We start from the raw sequence: 20,811 nt of genomic DNA on the forward strand, positions 1-20,811 counted from the left end.
ATTGAGAACTAAGAAAGTCTTGTAAGTTTGGAGTTTGGATCTCCATGGTGCATGCTTTGCACTGCAGCGCTAATCTTAGAGATGTATGACTGTCACCAATTTTTCAGCCCATGATATTTAGCACGCCCATCTCGGAGATGGACGGCTGTCTTCCATCTTGGCGATGTGTCGCCCATCCAAATATATACCTTCCTCAATAAACGCACCACATAGGATCCCAACTCATAAGTTCATCATTTAATGTTCGATTAAACTTTCGAAAAGCCATACCTCCAACATTTTGGCTTTGGCAATCCAAGTGCATGCAAATGCACTTATTTTGCATGATAATTTGCCCCGTGTTGGAACCACTGTGCTTTCAACTATATAGTACCACAATGGTTGGTCTAAAATTTACATACAGTATGATTTAGGCTCCGTTCACTTTCTAGCCCTCCAAAAATACTTTTAGATGAAATATGGGTGTTTGGTAAAAATTTCGAAAAGATATTTTAGCTTTCTCGGAAAGTTGTTTTACTTTTCGTAGAAAGCTAAAAACAGCTTTTTGAGAGAAGCTCCATTTTGAAGCTTTCCCCAAAAACACTTTTAGGCCCGATCGGAAAGTTGTTTTTTTACCAAAATACCCATAATAAAATATAACAATTACACAAAATGTCTCTTTAAAAATTATTTAACCAATTTTAACACATAGCTAGAAAATTTGTTATATTATGAAAAAATAATTTACACTAATAATTATAATATTTTATATCTTTTTATTGTATTATACTATAAATATAATATTATATTACATTAAATCATAATACATTGATATGTTATGTTAAATAATTTAATATTATATTAAATTATTATGCTATAGCATACAATATTATATTACTATATTATAATAATATTATTTTACATTATAGTAATATTATTTTACATCATATATTTATATATTAATAAATATTATATTTTATTATGCTATGTTGTATAATACTAATATAATGTCCTTTATGGTCATTTTGCCATACCAAAAATATTTTATCAGTTTATTTACCAAACACATGTTAAAAGCACTTGTAAATATAATTACCAAACAACAAACAACTTTTTAAAAGCTCTATTTTAGAAAGCTCTACTTCCAAAAACTCTACCTTCTTAGAGTCGCGAGCAGCACTCGTCAAGGCCTTATTGTAGGAGTTTATGAACTTAGTTTGGACCTGACCTGGTTGCCGACTCATGGTGTCATACATAGAGATCGTGCTTCGCGCATGGTAGATATAGATTCAAGTGCTAGAAAACTTTTGGAATCCGCAGCCATCATGGTAGTGTGGGAAAAAATCCTTTTCAAATCATTGAATATTTCTATGGACTTGGATATTGTGCATATATTCCTAATCTATCATCATAGAACTATTGATATTACATCAAATACATTCGCATGTACAATAGCAAAAATTTGATCTTATTTTGCATTGTTATCTGGAAGAGCCAACAAAGCAGACTGCAGCAGGTTTACCAACTTAACTCTTAGACTGGAAACTGCATACACGAAGGACCCGCATGAATCCAACTCTTCGAAACCAACCTCACCACCACCTCGTGCCTGTGCTTGGAGGAACTGTCCTTCCAAATACCTTCTTAGACTCGCCTCGACGACATCAATAAGGCCGAGGGATGCATGGGTGTGCATCCACTGGGAAATGATAAATCCAGCCAGCACAGGTTGTCCAGCGGCGACGAGGTCGGATATGAAACATGGCAACAGAACCCTTGCAAATAGCAATGAGCTATTCTGGTGTGGCCTGCTTCCATCACCCTTGCTAAATTTAAGCATATCTTCCTGGCAAATCCGAGCAAGATGGCCCATCGAAAAGCAGATGTGAGATAGCACTTTGGAATAGGATGGATCGGCGGCAATCTGATGTAGGGCTCCGGATGATAATAGAAGTGCTAGAAGCTCATAATCATTTGCATTTGATGCACTGGAAATGCTTCCTTCTCTAAGTTTAGTCTCCACAGATCGTAAGCATTGAGAACGAAGGTCCTCATAAGGGAGCAGCAGAAGCATTTTCAGAGCCATGAAGCAGTCAACACCAACCACAAGCTGAAACATGCTTCGGGCCTCATCTTCATTTAGCAATGTACTATCAGTCACCGATGATGATTGTGCCAGCAATTCCAACACGACACTGGGTTTGGAAAGTTCAATGAACCTTCTAATGATCACCATCCAACAAGTGTGAAGGGGACGAACGATGATACAACCATTTTGTTTTCCATCCATATTGACCAACTCTTCTGGAAGATTTTCCCAGCCCTCATCCCAATCATCACTGCTCCAGTTGGTGGATTCCTTAGGTGATTCAGTGCTCATTTCCTTCTCTACTCTCGCAGAAAATAGCTCTTCCCATTCCTCTAAAACAGCTTGCAAAACATGTAGATTTTCTGCAGAATCGACACTCTTCGATAAGCCTAAGAAACAAGACACTGCTGCATCAATGGTCATTAGATCCTCTGGAGTGATCTTAATATCTGGGGAAATTGCTGCAGCCAGCTGCGATGATTTAAGGGCAACTAAGGTACTTGTAATACTGTTAGACACATCAACTCCCTCTGCAGCCACATCAGTCTTCATGCAGCCAGACTCATCCCATTCTTCCCATGGCTCGACCTCTGAAACAAGTTCAGCTGGAAGGCTTTTGAGATTTCTTCCTGTGATTGATTGCATCAACTGCAAAGCATACACCCGTCTGTTACTTTCCAGCTGCATGTTATCTGAAAATGCACTTAGTTTTCCCCACACTTTAGATCTGATCATCATAAGATCTTCGTTGTGGTTACCTGCCAACTTGCTCAGAGAGGACAGCAGATGATGCAAGTTTTGGCGCTCATTGGAACTCCTTAAATCTGATAAAACTGTATCCATCAAATTGATGTAGAGATCGAGAAGATCCTGACCTTTGCTGTCCAAACTTGAGACTGCTGGATGTGGTTCTGCTTTAGAATATGCTTCAGCAATTGATCTAAAAGCACACCCCGAAAAAACCATGGCTTTGCAAAAAGGTAAGATGTCTGAAGTCAAACCACCCACAAGGCCAAATTTAACATAGTTGGAGACAGTACTCCATCCTTGATCGGCAGATACCTCATTTTCCATCACCAATATTTTAAAAACTTTCAGACATCTCAACAGATTCTTCGGATCACAACGGAGAGGCTTTTCTGGAAAGTCTTCAGCAGTCAATTTATCTGGAATATCTTCAACCATTCTGATCCAAAAAGTTAAAAGCACAATCAGACAATCCTTCCATGCAGGTTCATCTGGCAGGCTCCTAGAAAAATTACAAGGAAAACATAGTGTGCAGTATGTCCCGATAATGTATGATATATTTGCTTTTGACAGAGCTCTGACATATTTCTTGCAGCTGTCATAATTCAGCTCATTCACTTCTATAAGGGCTTGCAACTCATCAGCATTTATGCTATTTGACCTTGCTTCGTTTCGGCCTTCTAAAAATGCCAATTGGCCTAGAACATGATGCTTGTAAACACCCTCCCATGATATGAGACCCTTGGCTTGTGAATCATCATATAGACTAACAAGGGACCGCACTGTATCTGCTAGAGATTCCACAGTAGATTCATGGATGTTATTGCAGACTTCTTCATTGAAATGCTCAAAATTTAAATCATCCAGTCCAGCAATATTTTTGAAGTTCAGTCCATTGATGAAAGATATTCTCTGGCATTCTTGTTCAAGAACTTTATAAAATTGAAATGGCTCGAGGATGTGCATATGTCCTTGTTCCAAGTATGTCACCAATGCCGGATCTTCAGTTCTCCTCAAACGCAAGAAGCAGGCTGAGAGTATATTATAGATGTAGGAAAGCCGTTGCTTGTTATGCCCATCAATTTCTGGGTAGACAATGAAGAAGATCATATCAATGACTCCTGTAGCACATTTGGCTATGTCCTCTCTAAATTCTGAAACTTCAGCAAGAATATCATCATTTCCCCAATGTTCAGATACTAGAGCACAGCCAAAGAATCGTAGTAGCACCTACAAAAGAGCAACAATAAGGAGCATGCTCATCTGATAGGTCAAATAACAGAACATTGTATACATCAGGCAGGTTGGTGGGCATATGCACATCTACTACTATATATCCAGAACAACCGTCACTCATTCAGCACACCATCATGTGAAATATCGCATCATTGAGTGGTTATTAAGAAACAGGAGTTGAGAAGCAGAAGCTTTCCATCTAGTTCAAATAAACAAAAAACAGACAGTCTGGGTATCCCAAGAAATAATAAAAAAGGTAAAGTACCTTAACTTCAGGATTCTGCTAAGGTTTCCCAAAAAGAACAGCCATATAGAAAGGAAAGAAAGATAGATCTCAGGAAAAAAAAATCTCAAAAAATATCTAGACTATGTGGTTGAGATCACAATGGTCTACTTCTACTTTACTTTTTTTTTTCACAGTCTCTTATTTCTTTCGAAAAACTCAGACTCCCGCTTCCAATTAAAGAAGAAAACTGCATTAGAAAAAAAGAAAATATATATCTCAAAAAATTAAAAATTAGAAGTCACTCACAACCAATCACATGCATTGCACATGTCAAGATCTAGTAGAGAGATCGAGGAAGGGGGAAGTGGCAAGGCAAGTGTGTATGCATGCACGCACGCATGAGCATAAGCGCATGTTATGCCTGCATGCATGTGTGAGTGAGAGAGAGAGAGGGGGGGGGGGGGCAGAGAGACAGAGAGAGAGAGAGACCTCGGTACGATTCAAGCCATAGGTATCAGCCAACTTAACTGCTTCTTTAAGAATATGTTTCTTCTCCATCTTTACTGAATCAATGAAGGAAAAAACAACATTCTTGATGTAATCGGCGTCCCCTGATAAAAAGCGGGCAGTTTCTATTTCAGGAATGATTTGCTCCAGTGCCCTTGCTTGATCAGCAAGCTGTTTCTGCTCTTCTAACTTTGTTTTCCACTCTCTCCAGAATGTGGATTGCACTTTATCAATCTGGTCTATTTCATCTGATTAGACATAACAAAGGGAGAGAAAAAACTTAAATTAATGAATTATGAATTTTAAAGCACAGACACTTTCAAGACAAAGAAGAAACATCAGGTTTTGTTAATGGTGTGCTCTGTTTTGTCTTCCATTATTGGATATGCATGAGAGTCTCTATATTGAATTGAAAGGTCAAATTTCTCTGTTTAGCAAGCATTTTGCTAAAAATTACAGACATTTATGGGTTCCATGCAAAAATTGTTGTGTTAAATTATAAAAAACTTTTTTATCAGTGTCGCCATTCACTGCCTCTTTTGATTGTTTGCCGATGGCAGCTCAGATATCTCCCTGCCCAATCACAATGCACTCAATGTTTTAAATAAATTGTTTACATTAAGTTTATGCAATTCTTTTCAGCACAGGTCTCGATAGCAAGGATCTCTAGTAATTGTAAGTAAACTACCTGAACTAAATGATGCATGCTTTTCATGGAATTTGTTCAGCAACATCTTCCTTCTCTGATTAGGACTTGAGCATTCTTTCTGAGAGTTGTTCAGTGAACTATATGCCATCCCCATATTCATGATGCTGTAAATTTCTTGATATGCTTCTCTTCTTTTCAGTTGTTCCTCTATTATTTCCACTCCATGGAAAGCATCCACGAGATTTAACAAAAATGAGCACCCAAGAACATCATCTGCTTCAGTGACAGGAGGTTCCATGATGGACTTTGCAAGAGATGCAATCAGATCATCACTTGGCACAATACCATTGCTGGCCAACCAATAGAGGATACTGACCAAAACTTGCATTTGTATGGAAATGTTATGCTTTCTAAAAGAAGTTTTTGTGCCAGGAATTGTTTTTTTACAATATTCTTCTTTACCACATAACTCCAGAAGCCAAGGAAGCTCTAATGCAGCAAATGATAAGACTCGCTTATTTTCCCTCAAAAGAGAATCCCATTTAATCCCACCTTCACTTGGTAAGTCCTTGCCAACGTTGGAAAGTATTTGCTTTATACTATTAAAGTTAACATCATCATTCCCTCTTTTGTTACAAGGATCAAGTTGCACAGATTCTGAGCTGTCTCTTATGTCAAATATATCTTGAACACTATGGACAGGAAGTGATACAATTGAAGGGCCTTGAATAGAGAAGTTTGGAGGATTTGTCCCTGTCGAAGTGATAAGCTGCTCAAGTTGAAGACGCATATCAACCTCCTTCCAAGCATTCAGTAACTCCCCAATTGATTCCTCATCGCAGTGGCTCAAAGCAAAACCCAAAAGTTGCTTTCGAGAATTTGTATCCATGTTGTCAAGATGCGGACCCCTTGCAATTGCAGCACAGAGGTCCCAAATCGGTCCATGCCCTTTTTTTGCCAAAACCAGACAAAGATCAAAAGCCAGTTGCAGATCACCAGCAATTGCTGCTTCTCTTGCAACAGATTCCTCTACAGCTGCTATATCATCCTGAGAGCTCAATCCAAGCAATTTAGCAATTTCAATAAGTTCCTCTACATTGAGATACGCTCCAGTTTGACTTGAAATCACCATGTTAATGATTTCCATAGGATTTCGTATCTGTCTAAACTGCACAGGAAGAAGAGTCACTCCAAGATTTGGAAGTCTGATGGTGAGAGCATCAATAATATCAGCCTCTGCTTTAACACTTCTGCTATTTGCAAAGAGACTTAAACATTCCTTAGCCTTCCAGATCTGCAAAATTACAGCAAGATTCATTCTATATGGAGTGCTGAAGACACAAAAAGTTTATTTCTTTTCCTAAAATTATTGCTATAGCAATTGATAGTAAATTGCTGGAAAATAAGCCATTTGATCATTTACTGTTTTGGTAACCGCCGTTCTATTATTTGATATTTAGCGCACCCAAATGGAGAGAGATTATTGGGAAGTAATAAATCAACTCAGTGATCCTTGAGATGCATTAAAAGGAAGATTTCAGGGTGCAGTGAATCTGCTACAAGAGCCTGTAAATCACGTTGGACATATAATACATAATTGGCCATACTAACTGATACTAGACTGCATTTTAACCACATCAAATCATGATGAAATACTTCCAAATGACAATGAAATCTTGTAGAATTGTGCCAACCAAATGAATTAAACCATCATACAGATCCTGCATCCGTTGCCTTACCAGCCAAATGACACCCATATGTTCTGAACTCGCCCAGGTTTGAGCTATATGCACCATACCATAATTTGAACATGAAACTCTTCCCACAAGTGAGAGGTGAACCCACCACTGGGCTACTCCTACAGTGACTGTCAAAGGAGAAACCTGCCATCCATTTCACCCTACGGATTTTGATAGTATAGATTCAAAACATCAACTTAACATATAATCACCATTTGGGGCACCTAGTAGAGAGGGAATGAACCAAACATAGATCCTGTAGCTCAATTAACAAGATAACTTTAATAAGATGTAGCCAAACTTAGTGGGTAACATATGATTGCAAAGTGAATGACTAATCCATGGTCCATACTAATGTTCACAATATCAACTGAAATATATGTTTATATAACTCAAACCCGCCAACACCCTAAAAAATAAAAAATAAAAAAATGCAAGTTCTTATTAAAAAGGGGAATTCTGCAGATCTCTTGGTTCTAGGCTCAAGTAAACAAGAAAGACCAAAGATGACTTATTAACATGGACTGTATTCACAATATTATTTAGAATACGTTGATATTTTCTTAAGGTTTTTTGGTCAATATCAGCTTCCAAGAATAGATTGCAATAGTGTATAGTTATCAAGTGCACAGAAAACTATTGGATAACAAGCATATGCATAGAATACAACTTTTCTGACCACTACTTACTTCATTACAGGACAGACTTGAAGCTGAGAAGAAATATTCCCTTGCTGCTTGAATAACAAGATTTTCAGCCTTTTCCGTAGTCAAAGCAATTGAACCTGTCCCTCTAAGATAGTTCCTTGCAAGGGAGAATTTACCAGCTTTTAAAAGCCCTCTAATAAATTCAGTTAGCATATACTCTAAATCAAGGAAAGGAAATGCCTTCTCCTGAAAACATTGCATATCTCGCCACATGTTAGCCCAATCATTATCTGCTCTAATGGGCTGCCGACGGCCAAACTTTGACAGAATAAGTCGAAGAAGTTGTTTCACATTCTTTTCATCTGATTGAGCACTCAAAAAGAAACTCATTGGTTTTGGGACCTGCAGATAAACAAATGGCATGAGAACCTCAATCTAGAATCTAAATAACTAGAGGCACATGTATTTGGGTCAACCAAAAACCGAACTGAACCAATTTGTTGAGCTGCTTTGGTTCTGGTTTTAGATAGGGTGAGGTCAGCTTTGGTTCCAATTTCGGGAAACCCATTTATATCGGGTCTCTACTGACTTTTTGATAAAATATTTAACTTTATGGAGATGGAATTTGTCTTTATTTGTTAGCTTGTAATTTGAATTAGAATAGAATATAACTTTATATTTTTTTCTATGTTTTGTATAAATTGTTAGTTTGTAATATGTTGGATTTTATTTGTTCGTTGGTGATCTCAAAACAGAAATTCAACCAGATTAAGTTTACAAGAAATAGCCAAAAGGAAAAATTATGCTTCGTGTGGACAATGGAGTGACAACATGGAAAGCAAAGAAATACTCTCAAGTGCAGATAAACATTCCAATAAAAGGTACTGAAAATATTGTCTAAGATGAAACTAGAAAGATTAAAACCTGATAATATGCCAACAGCCTCCCCACTTCTACATGGCCTTCTGCAACTTTTATTCTCTTTTCCAAGTTATCATTGATTAGATCAGAATCTAATTGGTTAGCGCATCCTCCAGAATTTTCTGAAACAGATACTCCTTTGTGCAAGCTTGCTGATTTTGACAGCAGTTGTGATTTTCCAAGTTGATTGGTCGTGTTAGAAAACTTGGGAGTTCCAAAACTCCCCATACCATGCCTTGGAGTAAAATCTGTGCCAGCTTCAGATGAATTCTCTCTTAATTTATTCCGCGGAAGCTTTGACAAAATTGATGTCATCATATTCCACTGATCCGTAAGAGTGCACAAATATATGCATTGCAGTGCAGTTTCTATTGTTTCTCTTTCATCTCTAAAAAGGCCATCAACTGGTGAGTCCCCACATCCATTTTCAATTACTGCCAAACATATATCTAACCGATTCTCTGCAGCGATCTCCTTCAACCATCTGACCAGGAATGATTCTTCATATGCACAATGTGCAAAGTATTGGTCTTCTTTTACCTGAATTTGAGAACCTAAGCATTCAGCAAAATCTCGGTTTTGCATAAATGGAATAGCTCTTTCCTGCAGTATTTGCATTACCATGTCCTCTTTAACTCCCTTGAGCATCATTTTAAATTTCTCATAGTCTGGCAATTGTTCCCAGGTGACAAGACTCATAATAAAATCTTGATCTGATCCATCAGAATAGATGAGATGATGTAAGTATGAGATGTCTTCAAGATACTGCTGCAGCTCCACAATACCCTTGCGACATGCAAACTCCACCAAAGAAAGGCAATTGTCCAGCTGCCCACTTAAGTTATCAATTTCCCTTGCTCTATTCTTGTACCAGTCAGAAAGTTCAGCAACTGATGGCCAAACAAGGCCTTTGGAATGCTTCAATATGATTTCAGTCAAAAATTGATCACTTTTCTCAGAACCATTTGGTAATTTATTTATAAAGGATACCATCTTTTCACATTCAACCCAATCACCATCTCGTAGAACAATGATGCTAGGAGGAGACCTCCCTGGTAGGAGCTGACCATAAGATTGAACAGGTACCGTCTCTGGGATAGATGACAGGATGTCCAAATTTCTAGGAAAGATTGAATAAGGATGACGCTTGAAGAGCAGGTTAAGGGCCCCAATTTTGCCACTTTCAGCAAGAGCTAGAGCAACTTCAGTGAGAGGCACAGAACGGAACTTGCAATATTCCTGTGATGAAAACCTGGAACGAAAAAAACAGCAGTTGATTAAGAGAATAAAATGCAGCAAGCCTAATTCATACATGCTAATGGACTTCTGAGAGCTTGATTTCACATGAAGGAACTAAGCGAGATATTAGTGCCATCAAGATTTGCCGTACCGATCGGGTACCATACCATACCAGATATACCATATTGCATTGAATGTACTATACTATACCATATCAAACATACCATACCATATTGGTATCGAATCCGGTACACAATCTCATACCGTACCAACACTCGGTACGTCTAGCCATCTCGTACCATACTATGTACCGATATTGTAATAGGATGATACCAGTACAAGGTCCAGTACCTGGACAGCGAATCTTGAATGCCATATCAGAGAGTACAACTAAAATTTACATTGGCCATTAAATATAGTATGAAGAACTCATTTGTCTTTTGGACCCAATTTTTTTTTCCACGAGCAAAAGTTTATGAAGGACTGAAGGGCATAGTGAAAGATTAACCGTCACTCACCAACATAATTCTCCTACCATCAACAAGAGGCAAGTTTTGTGGGGTCAGTATCTTGAGGAATATGACAAGATGAAAGCCAGAAACTAGGCAAAGGCACCGAAACATTTTTAGGGTTTTAAATTTAATAGAATAATACAACAGAAAATGCAGTCTTCAAGAGACCGCATATAAGTGGTAGGATATTTGCGAATAATTATTGGAAATCCAACCTTGCTATGCATATGAATTGAGTACTTAAAAGCATCTGAACAAATATTAACAGTCTTTTCATCAAAAAAACCTATTTAGCTCCTAAATAAAAATAAAATATGAAAATTCTTGTTTTCTGGCCTACTAAGCTGAAACGGAACATCAAAAGAGGCACCTGCATGCTTCAGCTTGCAGATAGATGAAAATAGTCCACCTTGATTTGAACATGTGCTTTCAAACAAAACCAATAAGATGTGGGTTTTACCAAATAACATGAAATATTTGTTCGTTACCATTGATAGACAGTTCAATGCAGATACTCATAAAATTTGTTTTAAATTTATATGGATTGATGCATTTCAAAAATAGATATAGTCCTTTTATTTTATCATGTTATTAAATAAAATACTAGATTGTCTTAATATAAGGCAGCAGATGTTTAAAACTTTTACATAATTTCTATTATTTTTAAGTCTTAATTATATCTTTTACTTTTCATATACCATCTTAGTTTAATATTTTTGGACCCAAGATATGCCGTACCGGTCCAAACCGGACGGTACGGGGCGTACCATATTGTACCGGTTCGATACCGGTATTCAGTACGGATGGCGTACTGAGTATCCTATCGTACCAGTTCGATATCGGTATCCAGTATGGGTGGTGTACCGAACCGGTATCCGGTACAAGTGGCGTACTAACACTCGGTACGCCAAAAATTTTCGTATCGTACCGTATCGATACTGTGCTAGTATAGCACCGATACAGGATCCAGTACCAAGACGGCGAACCTTATTTGGACCCCAATCCCTAACCGGCACATCAACTTTGCTCCATCACCCCTTAGCATCAGAACTTCAGCTGATTTTTTCAAGCTACAGTTGGTTGGTGTCGCGTTGCCGCATACTCGTAGACAGTTAATGAGATGATTTGCACTTGTAAATTTCATAAGAGTTGATTAGCCTAAATGATCACATTCAAAGTTAAAAGCTAGAAGGATAAAAATTAATCAAATGCCCTCGAAGAAAAAAGTAGTTGTCCAACAGAAGATAGTATATGAAGATGACAATAGCTAAAGAGCATAGGAATTTAAATTTTAAAGAGCTTATCGAGAATATAATTTTAGTCAACAACAGAGCACCAATGTTATGACACAAATAGATTATACGAGTGTATAACTCATTAAGGTTGTAAAAGGTAGCTCCTAGAGATCCCACCTAGATGCTTGGACAACCCAACTGCCTAGGCACCTAGTCTTTCCAGGCTTCCAGGCAGGGCAGCTGCCCAAGCACCTAGATTGAAGCCTAGACAGGTGCCTCACACCTTCATCTGCAGCACATGCATTTGGTTTATTTAAGGCATTAACTTTTTAACTCATTCTCTCTTTAAATAAATAAACATTTTCCTGAAGATAGAGAAGTGAAATACATTCATAATATATTCCCAGAAAAATTAATTGATCCTAGATCATATTATCTTCTTGGAAGTTTTAGATTCTTTGAATATCTTAACAAAAATTTATTATGTAAATAAAACTAAACAAATTAAATCAAAGATTTCATTTTTTTTCATAAGTAGCTAGCGACCCTATCGTTTATCAATATTTTTTATATGTTTTCCATGAACCAAAAACGTATCTTAGCATTCATCTGTCATTGTTACGCATCTTATGGCGGTCATAGGAAAAACAAATACGCACCTTCCCATGTTTATCCCCACAAATGTTTCCAACCTGTCTCTATATTGCAATAGCTGAAGCCGAAACATCCTCATATCCCATATCAAGCTGCACTGGCTGTCATCGGAATCCGAAAATACATACTGGTCAGTAACATGAATCCCATAAGAAAGTAAAGCCTTCACAGCATCCTCAGTAGGTCCTACTCTGTCTACACATTCTGATAGTGTAAATGTCTGATCTTTAATTTTAGATAAGAACATGTTTATTTCATGAATGCCTTGATCAGAATGCATCCATTGTGCTTTGAAGACTTCATCTGTGTCCAGATCATGACGAGAGGCGAAGTCCAAGGCAGCCTGATATTCTTGATTGCTGATCAGAATATTGTACATTTCTAAGACAGATCTCTCAGATAATGACATCAAACTCCAGCAAAATCCATCAGTATCTGGCTGGTCGTTGTTTTCATAGGTGTCATGCTCAATATGCTGGGAACTTTTTCCTATATGCCCAGACATAGAATCTCCAGATGTTGTACCCTCCAAAATGAAAACAAACCCTTGGCGATGCTCGACTCTTTCTATGATTGACACAGAAATTTGATCATTCTCCATAACTTCCATACCTCTGATAATATCATACATGATGAGACTGCCACTTTTCTTTGCAAAAGTAAGTATATGATCAGCCCACCAACTGACATCAATGATATCATTAAAGTATTTCTTCTTCCCAGATGCCAAATAATCTGAAATGTGTTGGTGCTCCCTTTCAGCAATAGGAAGAAGGGAAAGAGAATACACTTCACTGTCTAGCTTGAAAACATTTAAGCATCCATTCAAATCAAGAGTAGTCACATACTTGCCCTGTGGTGAGATTGCAACTTTTGGAGATGTTAAGAGGCTTGTATGACTTTTAGGACAAGAAAATAATCCTTCAAGTTGAGGACTACAGAACATTATCTCTAGCTCTGAGTTTTTGGTGATACGCAACACATATAGACTATAGGTCCCTGGTGAAAATATGAAGTTAGAAATTAACATAAGAGTGTGTATGCATATAAAACACATGAAAATGCATACAGATGCATTGGCATTACTTCTCAACCAAAATGCTCAATGCTAGTTTAATAATTGATTCCCATACAAATTTGAGATATTCAGATGACGAGTTTGATGAAAGTAACTAAATACATATCTAAAATTAAGATGTCATGATCATACCAGGACAGTCTTTAGAGTTTTCTGAGACACTAGAATCAGCAACTAGAACTGCCAAAGAAAGGAATGGATGAAAGTCCAGGCATGACACGTTATGAGGGAACTGACCCCTCTGCATTATGCAACTGCTTGAAGAAGAAATTGGATAAGTGCATGCACTAGGCTCTTGAGTGACCTCAACATGGTGAATCAAACCATCTGCTGTAATAATGCAGAAACCACACCTGTAAAAGGACTTAAATTTCTTCATCATACACTATGAAATGAATAAAATTTTGCTAGGAGAGCAACATGTGGCATGGTTTCCTGATGCTCAACTAAATTTCTACCCAACGTCTCATCGGTGATTATATATGACTTACAAGAAAGATTTTTTTGAGTTGAGCTCATCCTGCACTGCAAGGTCAGTGATAGGTGCAGACAACTTCAATTGGTTCCTAGTTCTCCTTGTCATTTCCTCTCCATTCACTTTGATGAAGTAAAGGGTACTCATGTCATCAATGACACCAAGAATACCATGAGGTTCCAACCAAGCGCCATTTGTAAAAACAGTGAGTCTGTCGTTACCTGATTCCAAAACGGAAAATAAGACACAGAAACCTTCAAAAAGAAGCTAATTTGCAAGTTATATATGGTTTTTCACATAGTATGATTTGTGCATTATATTTACAATTTTTCACCATAATAAAGCGGTGAACTCGAAAACATTAAACATATTTCAAATAACTAAATCATACTTATGGAGTATAAAATAATTCAAAAATTTGTCTCTAAAGAAAACAAGTTTATGTACTAAAGTGTATGTGCTCCAGAGCAAGGATCGTCAAACCATGCTGAACCGGGCCAATTGATAACCAGCATGGTTTGACCATGTAATTTGATCCAATTTGTATGTATCATATATATAGACTTGGCCACACTCGAGTAGATCTCCACTCAGATCCGATCAGTTTTACATAGGACAATAAGGATCCCACATCGATGATCCGAGCTATTGGGTGTGATCTACTATCTCTAAACTGCTTGCACACCAAAAATCATGAAATTGAAAATTTCCGGCCTGCATCAAGTGATCAAAAAACAAATATAATTTAATATTTTTTAGACTGTCCAATTTTTGATTACTTCATGCATATGCTAGAGGTCTCCAAATCACATAATTTTGGTGTGTAAACAATTTAGAGGTAGTAGATCGAATCCAACTGCTAGGATTATCAATTGTAGGACCTCCATTGTCTAATATAAATCTAATCAGATCTGAGTGAAAATCCACTAGCCAAGACTAGCTCTCTCTGTATCTCTCTCTCTCTAATATATATAACTAGCTGTCTCTCTCTTGAAGCTTCTCTTTAGATCTCCCTCTCTTTCTCGATTCTCTCTCTCCCTAATCTCCCTCTCCCCTGGCAATCTCTCTTCCAACAATCTACGTCGATCGAGCCAACACCCTCTTCCTAAATCAACGATTCAGAAGGTCTCTCCTTTGATTGATGCTAATGTCAATGTCAACACCCCCTCCCTCGATCTAAAACAATTCTCAGGCCCTTGATCAACACCATCGCCCTCGATCAACGCCGATGTCAATGCCTCTCTCCCTTCTCTCTCCTTAGAGTTTCTCCCTCTCTTCTTCTCTTCTCTCGATCTTTCATGTCTGGTACATTGCGGCTCGATGCAGTGCACAACGGTACCATACCAAACCAAATGCTAGCTGATACGAGCCTTGGTACCGGCTTGGAGAGCCTTGCTCCAAAGGAATGGGTCTCCTTGATTTGACAATCACAAAAATACACTGATAAAAAAAAGCCAAGTAGCTCAAGGCAAAGATATATAAACCAAGAAAGCACATAAATAGTAGTGTAAATTAAAAAAAAAAAATGCCATAGACCAGTTCCAAATAATCTAAAGACCTATTAAGCATCTGAGAATCGATTCCGTAGTGAAAAGGAATAGTGGGCATGAGATACTTAAAGAAGGTGAAGCTTCAGGTGTGCCCCATTAGTTCCATATAAATTCATATTGTAAATTCTCTAACCTCGATTTATATGAGTTTAAGGCAACTTGTATATAGATCTCCACAATAGAAGATCGACCACATATGTTTCTCAGGTTGATTCCTTCTTTCAAGAATGCAGGAGCTAGAGAGGTACATTAAATTCAATCTGCCTAGAGTAACATGTAAAATTAGAGTCTGTTTGGATACATCTGGTTTCCATGGTATTTGATGGGAAATGAATGCTCCATAGGAATCCTAACTGTAAAGGACTGTATTCCTAAAAAAAGTTATTTAAATGTAGTTTTACAGATTCAGATTATCATGGAGAACCAGTGATTCAATGGATAAGAAAAATTTCAATATTTTTTATTTGTTTCTTTCCCATGTTTTAAGTGAAGAAGTCCCTCTCACCCGGTGGCCCCTTAGAGGAATATTCACCCATCTCATTTCAGCTCTCTTCCTTTCTTCCTCCATGTTGCCTCCATTACTTCCCTCCTCCTTGATTCTTCCTACATTATTGTTCTCTACGGATTCCTTCACCAGCACTGCTTCCCTTCATGGGCAATACTTAGCAGACTGGCTGGGATATTCTTGTCTCTCCCTATTGTGCATTTAAATGGTTTCGTAGTATAGTAGCAAAAAAGGAGAAATTCTTTTCTTGACTACTAGTTTATGTCAAATTAAGGTACATATAAGAGGAGATCATACTACTTTCTTTCTTTTCCTGTATCCAGAATATTTGAAAAAAGGCCATGTTGGTGGTAAAATAAGTTCACCTTGTTTAAACAACTTAGGAATGCTTAGGATTCATTCGCAATGCAAACTTACCAGCCAGGAAGATGCCAAATATACAATGTTTGAACCCAAAAATCAATGTTTCTAAGATGTTTTACTTTGGGGAGTATCTTTTGCACGAAATCAGCTCTATAGAATGGCCTTTCCTTCATCAAGCACACTCCAATTCAGGTAATTCTAACTATGTTGGAAATCCATTTTGATGCATTTCGCTTTGTCTTATTCCCAAATTTGTTGTGATTTTTTTTCTGCAGGTATGCTCTTTTTTGGGTGTAGAAAGTCAAGGTCGACTTTTACTTGGATTTGATAAGAGCTCATGCCTTGTATCACCATGTACTTTGTAATTTTCAAAAAAAAAAAAACATTATATGTCGACATAAAATATATGTATTGCAATGCATCATTTTTGGGTGCAACAACAACATCCAGTTACCTATTCCATGACTGCTCCTTTTAGATTTCTATGGGCACTTTGGACCAATAGATTTCCTTCTACACTTTCAATATCACATTCATGAACTCATAAGCTAGCACCAGATCATTACATTTAACAAGGTGCTGAAATATATAGGAAAAAAGGATTGTAAAAGAGATTGGAGAATGAGGAACTTTCATATCTAAGGGAAAATTTCCTTGAAACTGGTCACTAAGCAGATACTTTTGGGCATCCAACAGGAAGTTGGTTCTATTAACCACTAGTGTTTCTGATGTTAACTCAAATCTGAAGCTGTGAAGGGAAATATTATATACATATTTTTCCTTCACCCTTTGAAGTATTTTACCCTGAACCGAAAAAAAAGGTCAGGCTCTAAATCAGCCAAAGCTTGGCCAAAAAAGTCATCCTTTGTGGGTCTTCACAATGGTGAAGGACAATTCAAAGATACATAATGAATCTCGATATGGCTGAAGGGCCTTACTAAGCTGCACGCAATAGAGATCAAATGATGTATCAAGGATATTCAAAGAATAGCACTTATTGAGATATACCAAGATCATCCACTAAAGAATTTATGTATATGGATTCATAGTCCTCACTTTGCCTATGTTGAAAACTAACATATCAGCATTTATACAGGTACTAGTTCTGGCAAGATTCCTCTAAATCAGAAAAAAAAAAAAGTATGTTGGAGGCTGTTTCTAGTTGTATTATAGATCAGATTCTGCATTTAATGGGGTCTTCTCAAGAAAAGCAATGATGTGATGCTAAGGAAACATTGATAGATTTTTTTTTTCTCTTGGCTTTTCATGCATTGTAAAGGACAGGTCCACAAATGAGATAGAAGGTTTCTCTATGATGAAGCACAAAGTGCTGGAAGTAGTTGCAGCTCGGATAGTTGCGAAAGAGGTATGTACAATGGAGTATAAACTATAAAAGACAGAGAGGTACAACATAGCCAGTAAAAGTTGCTAAACCAGAACATCTTAAAGAGTTATTTTCTGTCCAAATTCACAATAACCGAATGAAGGAGTTTGCCTTCTTAATTTAGTTTTCTCATATACCATTTGATTTCTATCTTTCAATGAAAAGAAGGAAATACTTGAAAATTTGAACAATTTCTGAATTAAGTCCATTTTGCAAGTGACTGAAGAAATGTTTTACACTTTTTTTAGTTCCAAAATGTTTTACACATGTACCATCTAAATAATGCAGCAATGACTCCCTTCTAGAACAGAACTTATATCACAATGATGCATCAATTTCCAAAACTCTAAGAAGGCCCTAAAATAGCAACCCCCTCCCAAATAAAAAGGGAAAAAAAAGAAAGAAAAATCATAGGACATGAGATTTGTCAATGGAATTCACATCAACATCCTTGCAATATCTGTGCAAGAAATCAATCTGGATAAACTTACTGGTAAAGATGCCACACGGCTCCATGTGGTCATCATCCTTTTGCAGGATAAAGATTTGATTGTCAGCAGCTACAGCAACATGCTCGCCATCTGGAGAGACAAAAAGCGAAATCCTCTTTTTGAATGTCCTCGGCCGCCTATACTCATTCCACTTCTCTTTAAGTCGGTTTACACCTTCACATTACAAATGAAAACACTAGATTTAAACTCCATCCACAACATTAGAAACAACAGTTGTGAAGTCCAGAAACTAATGATTAACAAACATAAACGCTTGTTCCAACTAAAACACAACCCAACAAGATAGACCTAGCTAAGTGAATACACAAATCATTGTTGCTCAATCATATAAGTTGATACAGTATTTAATCTAGAACTCACAGACATTAAAAAGTAAAGGCAAGAAAATAACAAAAAACTAAGCAGGGGAGCAAAAATTCCAAATTTTAGACAAATCTATCATAATTTTGAGGAATCTAGTTTCAACCAGATTGATGGATATGAAAGATCGTACCTTGAACTGAAAGATAGGACAATAAACCTGCTTTAAATCCTTTGCCCATCTGAATTCCAAAAGAAAAAGGAGGATCAGTTAAAAGAAGCGAAGAAAGAAGAGATTGGATTCGAACAGAAGGTCGGAGAGAGGGGACCTGTTGCAAAGATGGATCTGAGGATAGAGCCCGCCTTGCGTGGTGACGGATCTCGTAGAGCACCTCGTCCACCGTATCCCCTCTTTCTTGCTCCATCTCGGACCATCACCTTTCGGATCGAAGACGCAGAGAAGCGGTGTCGGGGAGGGAGAAGCGGTGCCGGGGAGGGAGAAGCGGAGGTGGAGCAAAGGTGGACGGCGGTGGGCGGTGGGCGGCGGTAGATGCCGGCAGTGACGAGGGGAGATGAGGGGAGGCGGCGGACGGCGGGGTCGGGGTGGAGAGCGATAGAGGGGAGGAGGTTGACACGGCCGATTTTGTGCCCAAACGGGCCGAGGCGGTTCCGGTCGGTGCTGGTTCTCGAATTTGGAGCTTGGAGATTCGGGTGGCAAAATCATACCCTACACATTCATATTTGGCAAATTTGGTTTTTTTTTATTAAAAAAATGATTCGGATCAGAAATTTTTTTTTTTTTGAGACATCTATTCCATTCTGTTCTATTATTAAAAATAAACACAAGATCACTGATCATAAGCTCTTGCTCGAAAAATAATCTCTTTATGCATATTCATTAACAAATTAAATTTTAACTAGTTGTATGATCTAGTTCTTGTAACAAATATTGTCTCAAAAAAGTTCCGGTTATGAGTAACTAGTATATATTGTGATGAGTGAGAAGGTTCTCTGTCGGCTTCATGATTTTTGTGGTTCACGCGTTAATGTATTATTGCATCAATTAGATATTGTCCATTAAACATCAATAAATATAAGGTCGAATTATCAGATGTTTATGTATCGAGCGCTTATCGTGGAGCTGGACATAGTTGGTTGAGGTTTTGCATGTTGATGATATAAAAATTTATGAATTCATAGGACAATTTAGTTTAAAGTTAAGTCAAAATTGATACAAATAACTCAAATAATAGAGAAAAGCTAATTTGAGTTGAATTAAATATGGCCATGGTAGCGAATAAATTATAATGGGCCAAAACTAATGCAAGTTAAATATGTGTTATAACAAAAGGTGAGATACCAATAGAAATTGATGTAGTAAATAAAGCCACCAAGTGACATAACAAGGATCGTTCTTTGTTTGGTTTTTTCTTTTTTCTCATTTTGTTGATTGAAAAATAACTTGTAACTTTCGTATTTCACTTCCATCGGTGGAGAGTCTATAAAGATCATCTTTTCACATAGAGATTTCGGTCTTAGAAAAAAAATAGATATTCTATTATATTTCTCAAAAGCTTTAATCCAGCAATTTATAATATTTAACTTTATAAAATCTAGCACTTTTCATGTCGTCCTTTCCTACAAGATGGCCACTAACAGTAATGGCCAATAAAAGAAAACGGCTTTGTTGAGTTTAATCATGAATAAGTTACTTAGAAAATCATAACTTAACACGATGTTAATTAATGATAAAGAGATGTTACATTAGTTTTTTGGTTCTTCAACAAGAAAAGAGTCAATGAAGCATCAAAATTCACAAGATTATATGTGTAATAGTTATAAATAATAACTTAACTAAAATTTTTGGGGAAATTGTCATTGTAACAGTTATGATAGAAGATAATAGAAAAGGTGTTTTGATTTTATATATTTTTTAAATCTAGATCATGTTGTTATCGTAATTGGAAAACTTAAACAAATCATAATAATAAGACAAAATATTAAAAAATGAAATGGAGTAAATTATTTTCAAACAGGCTAATGTTGAGATATGTAAATTATTGCTAGCTTGCAAAATATTTTCTACAAACATAATCTTTGGGGCAGCCACATTAATGCTAGAGGATTGTTGCCTATAGATAAGAGAATTCAGGTCAACTTTCAACTTACAAAAATAGTTAGAGCCAAGTTAGGCTGAGTTAAGTTGTTAATAAATGCAAGTTTAGCTCTTTTAAGAATGATAGTCTCAAAGATAAAATTAGTCT

The 20,811-nt window shown here is 37.1% G+C and overlaps 1 protein-coding gene across 2 annotated transcripts; it reads right to left on the reverse strand.

The window, feature by feature from the left end:
• Nucleotides 1-1,310: 1,310 nt before the first annotated feature.
• Nucleotides 1,311-19,204, reverse strand: LOC103719812 (MAG2-interacting protein 2). 2 transcript variants are annotated; one of them, XM_008809221.3, is made up of 11 exons: nt 18,877-19,204; nt 18,741-18,789; nt 18,227-18,400; nt 13,950-14,154; nt 13,591-13,811; nt 12,386-13,379; nt 8,744-9,992; nt 7,862-8,221; nt 5,473-6,727; nt 4,767-5,032; nt 1,311-4,045 (listed from the first exon to the last, which is right to left on the reverse strand). In XM_008809221.3, the coding sequence occupies exons 1-11, from the start codon at nt 18,970-18,972 to the stop codon at nt 1,448-1,450; spliced, it is 7,467 nt and encodes a 2,488-aa protein (XP_008807443.2). In that variant the 5' UTR covers nt 18,973-19,204; the 3' UTR covers nt 1,311-1,447. The 2 variants fall into 2 exon arrangements, with proteins under 2 accessions (XP_008807443.2, XP_038989310.1); XM_039133382.1 differs by lacking the exons at nt 18,741-18,789; nt 18,877-19,204 and having other exon boundaries at nt 13,591-13,788; nt 18,227-18,361.
• Between the last annotated feature and the right edge of the window lie 1,607 nt (nt 19,205-20,811).

This window comes from Phoenix dactylifera, chromosome 14 (genome assembly GCF_009389715.1).
Source record: "Phoenix dactylifera cultivar Barhee BC4 chromosome 14, palm_55x_up_171113_PBpolish2nd_filt_p, whole genome shotgun sequence".
Classification (NCBI taxonomy): domain Eukaryota; kingdom Viridiplantae; phylum Streptophyta; class Magnoliopsida; order Arecales; family Arecaceae; genus Phoenix; species Phoenix dactylifera.

Bases quoted from the DNA above. Each gene is read 5' to 3' on its own strand.
- LOC103719812 (XM_008809221.3), bottom strand. From the start codon at position 18,972: ATGGAGCAAGAAAGAGGGGATACGGTGGACGAGGTGCTCTACGAGATC. The intron at 18,401-18,740 runs GTACGATCTTTC...TGTAATGTGAAG, and splicing joins GTCCTATCTTTCAGTTCAAG to GTGTAAACCGACTTAAAGAG. The intron at 14,155-18,226 runs GTAAGTTTATCC...TTTTGGAATCAG, and splicing joins GCCGTGTGGCATCTTTACCA to GTAACGACAGACTCACTGTT.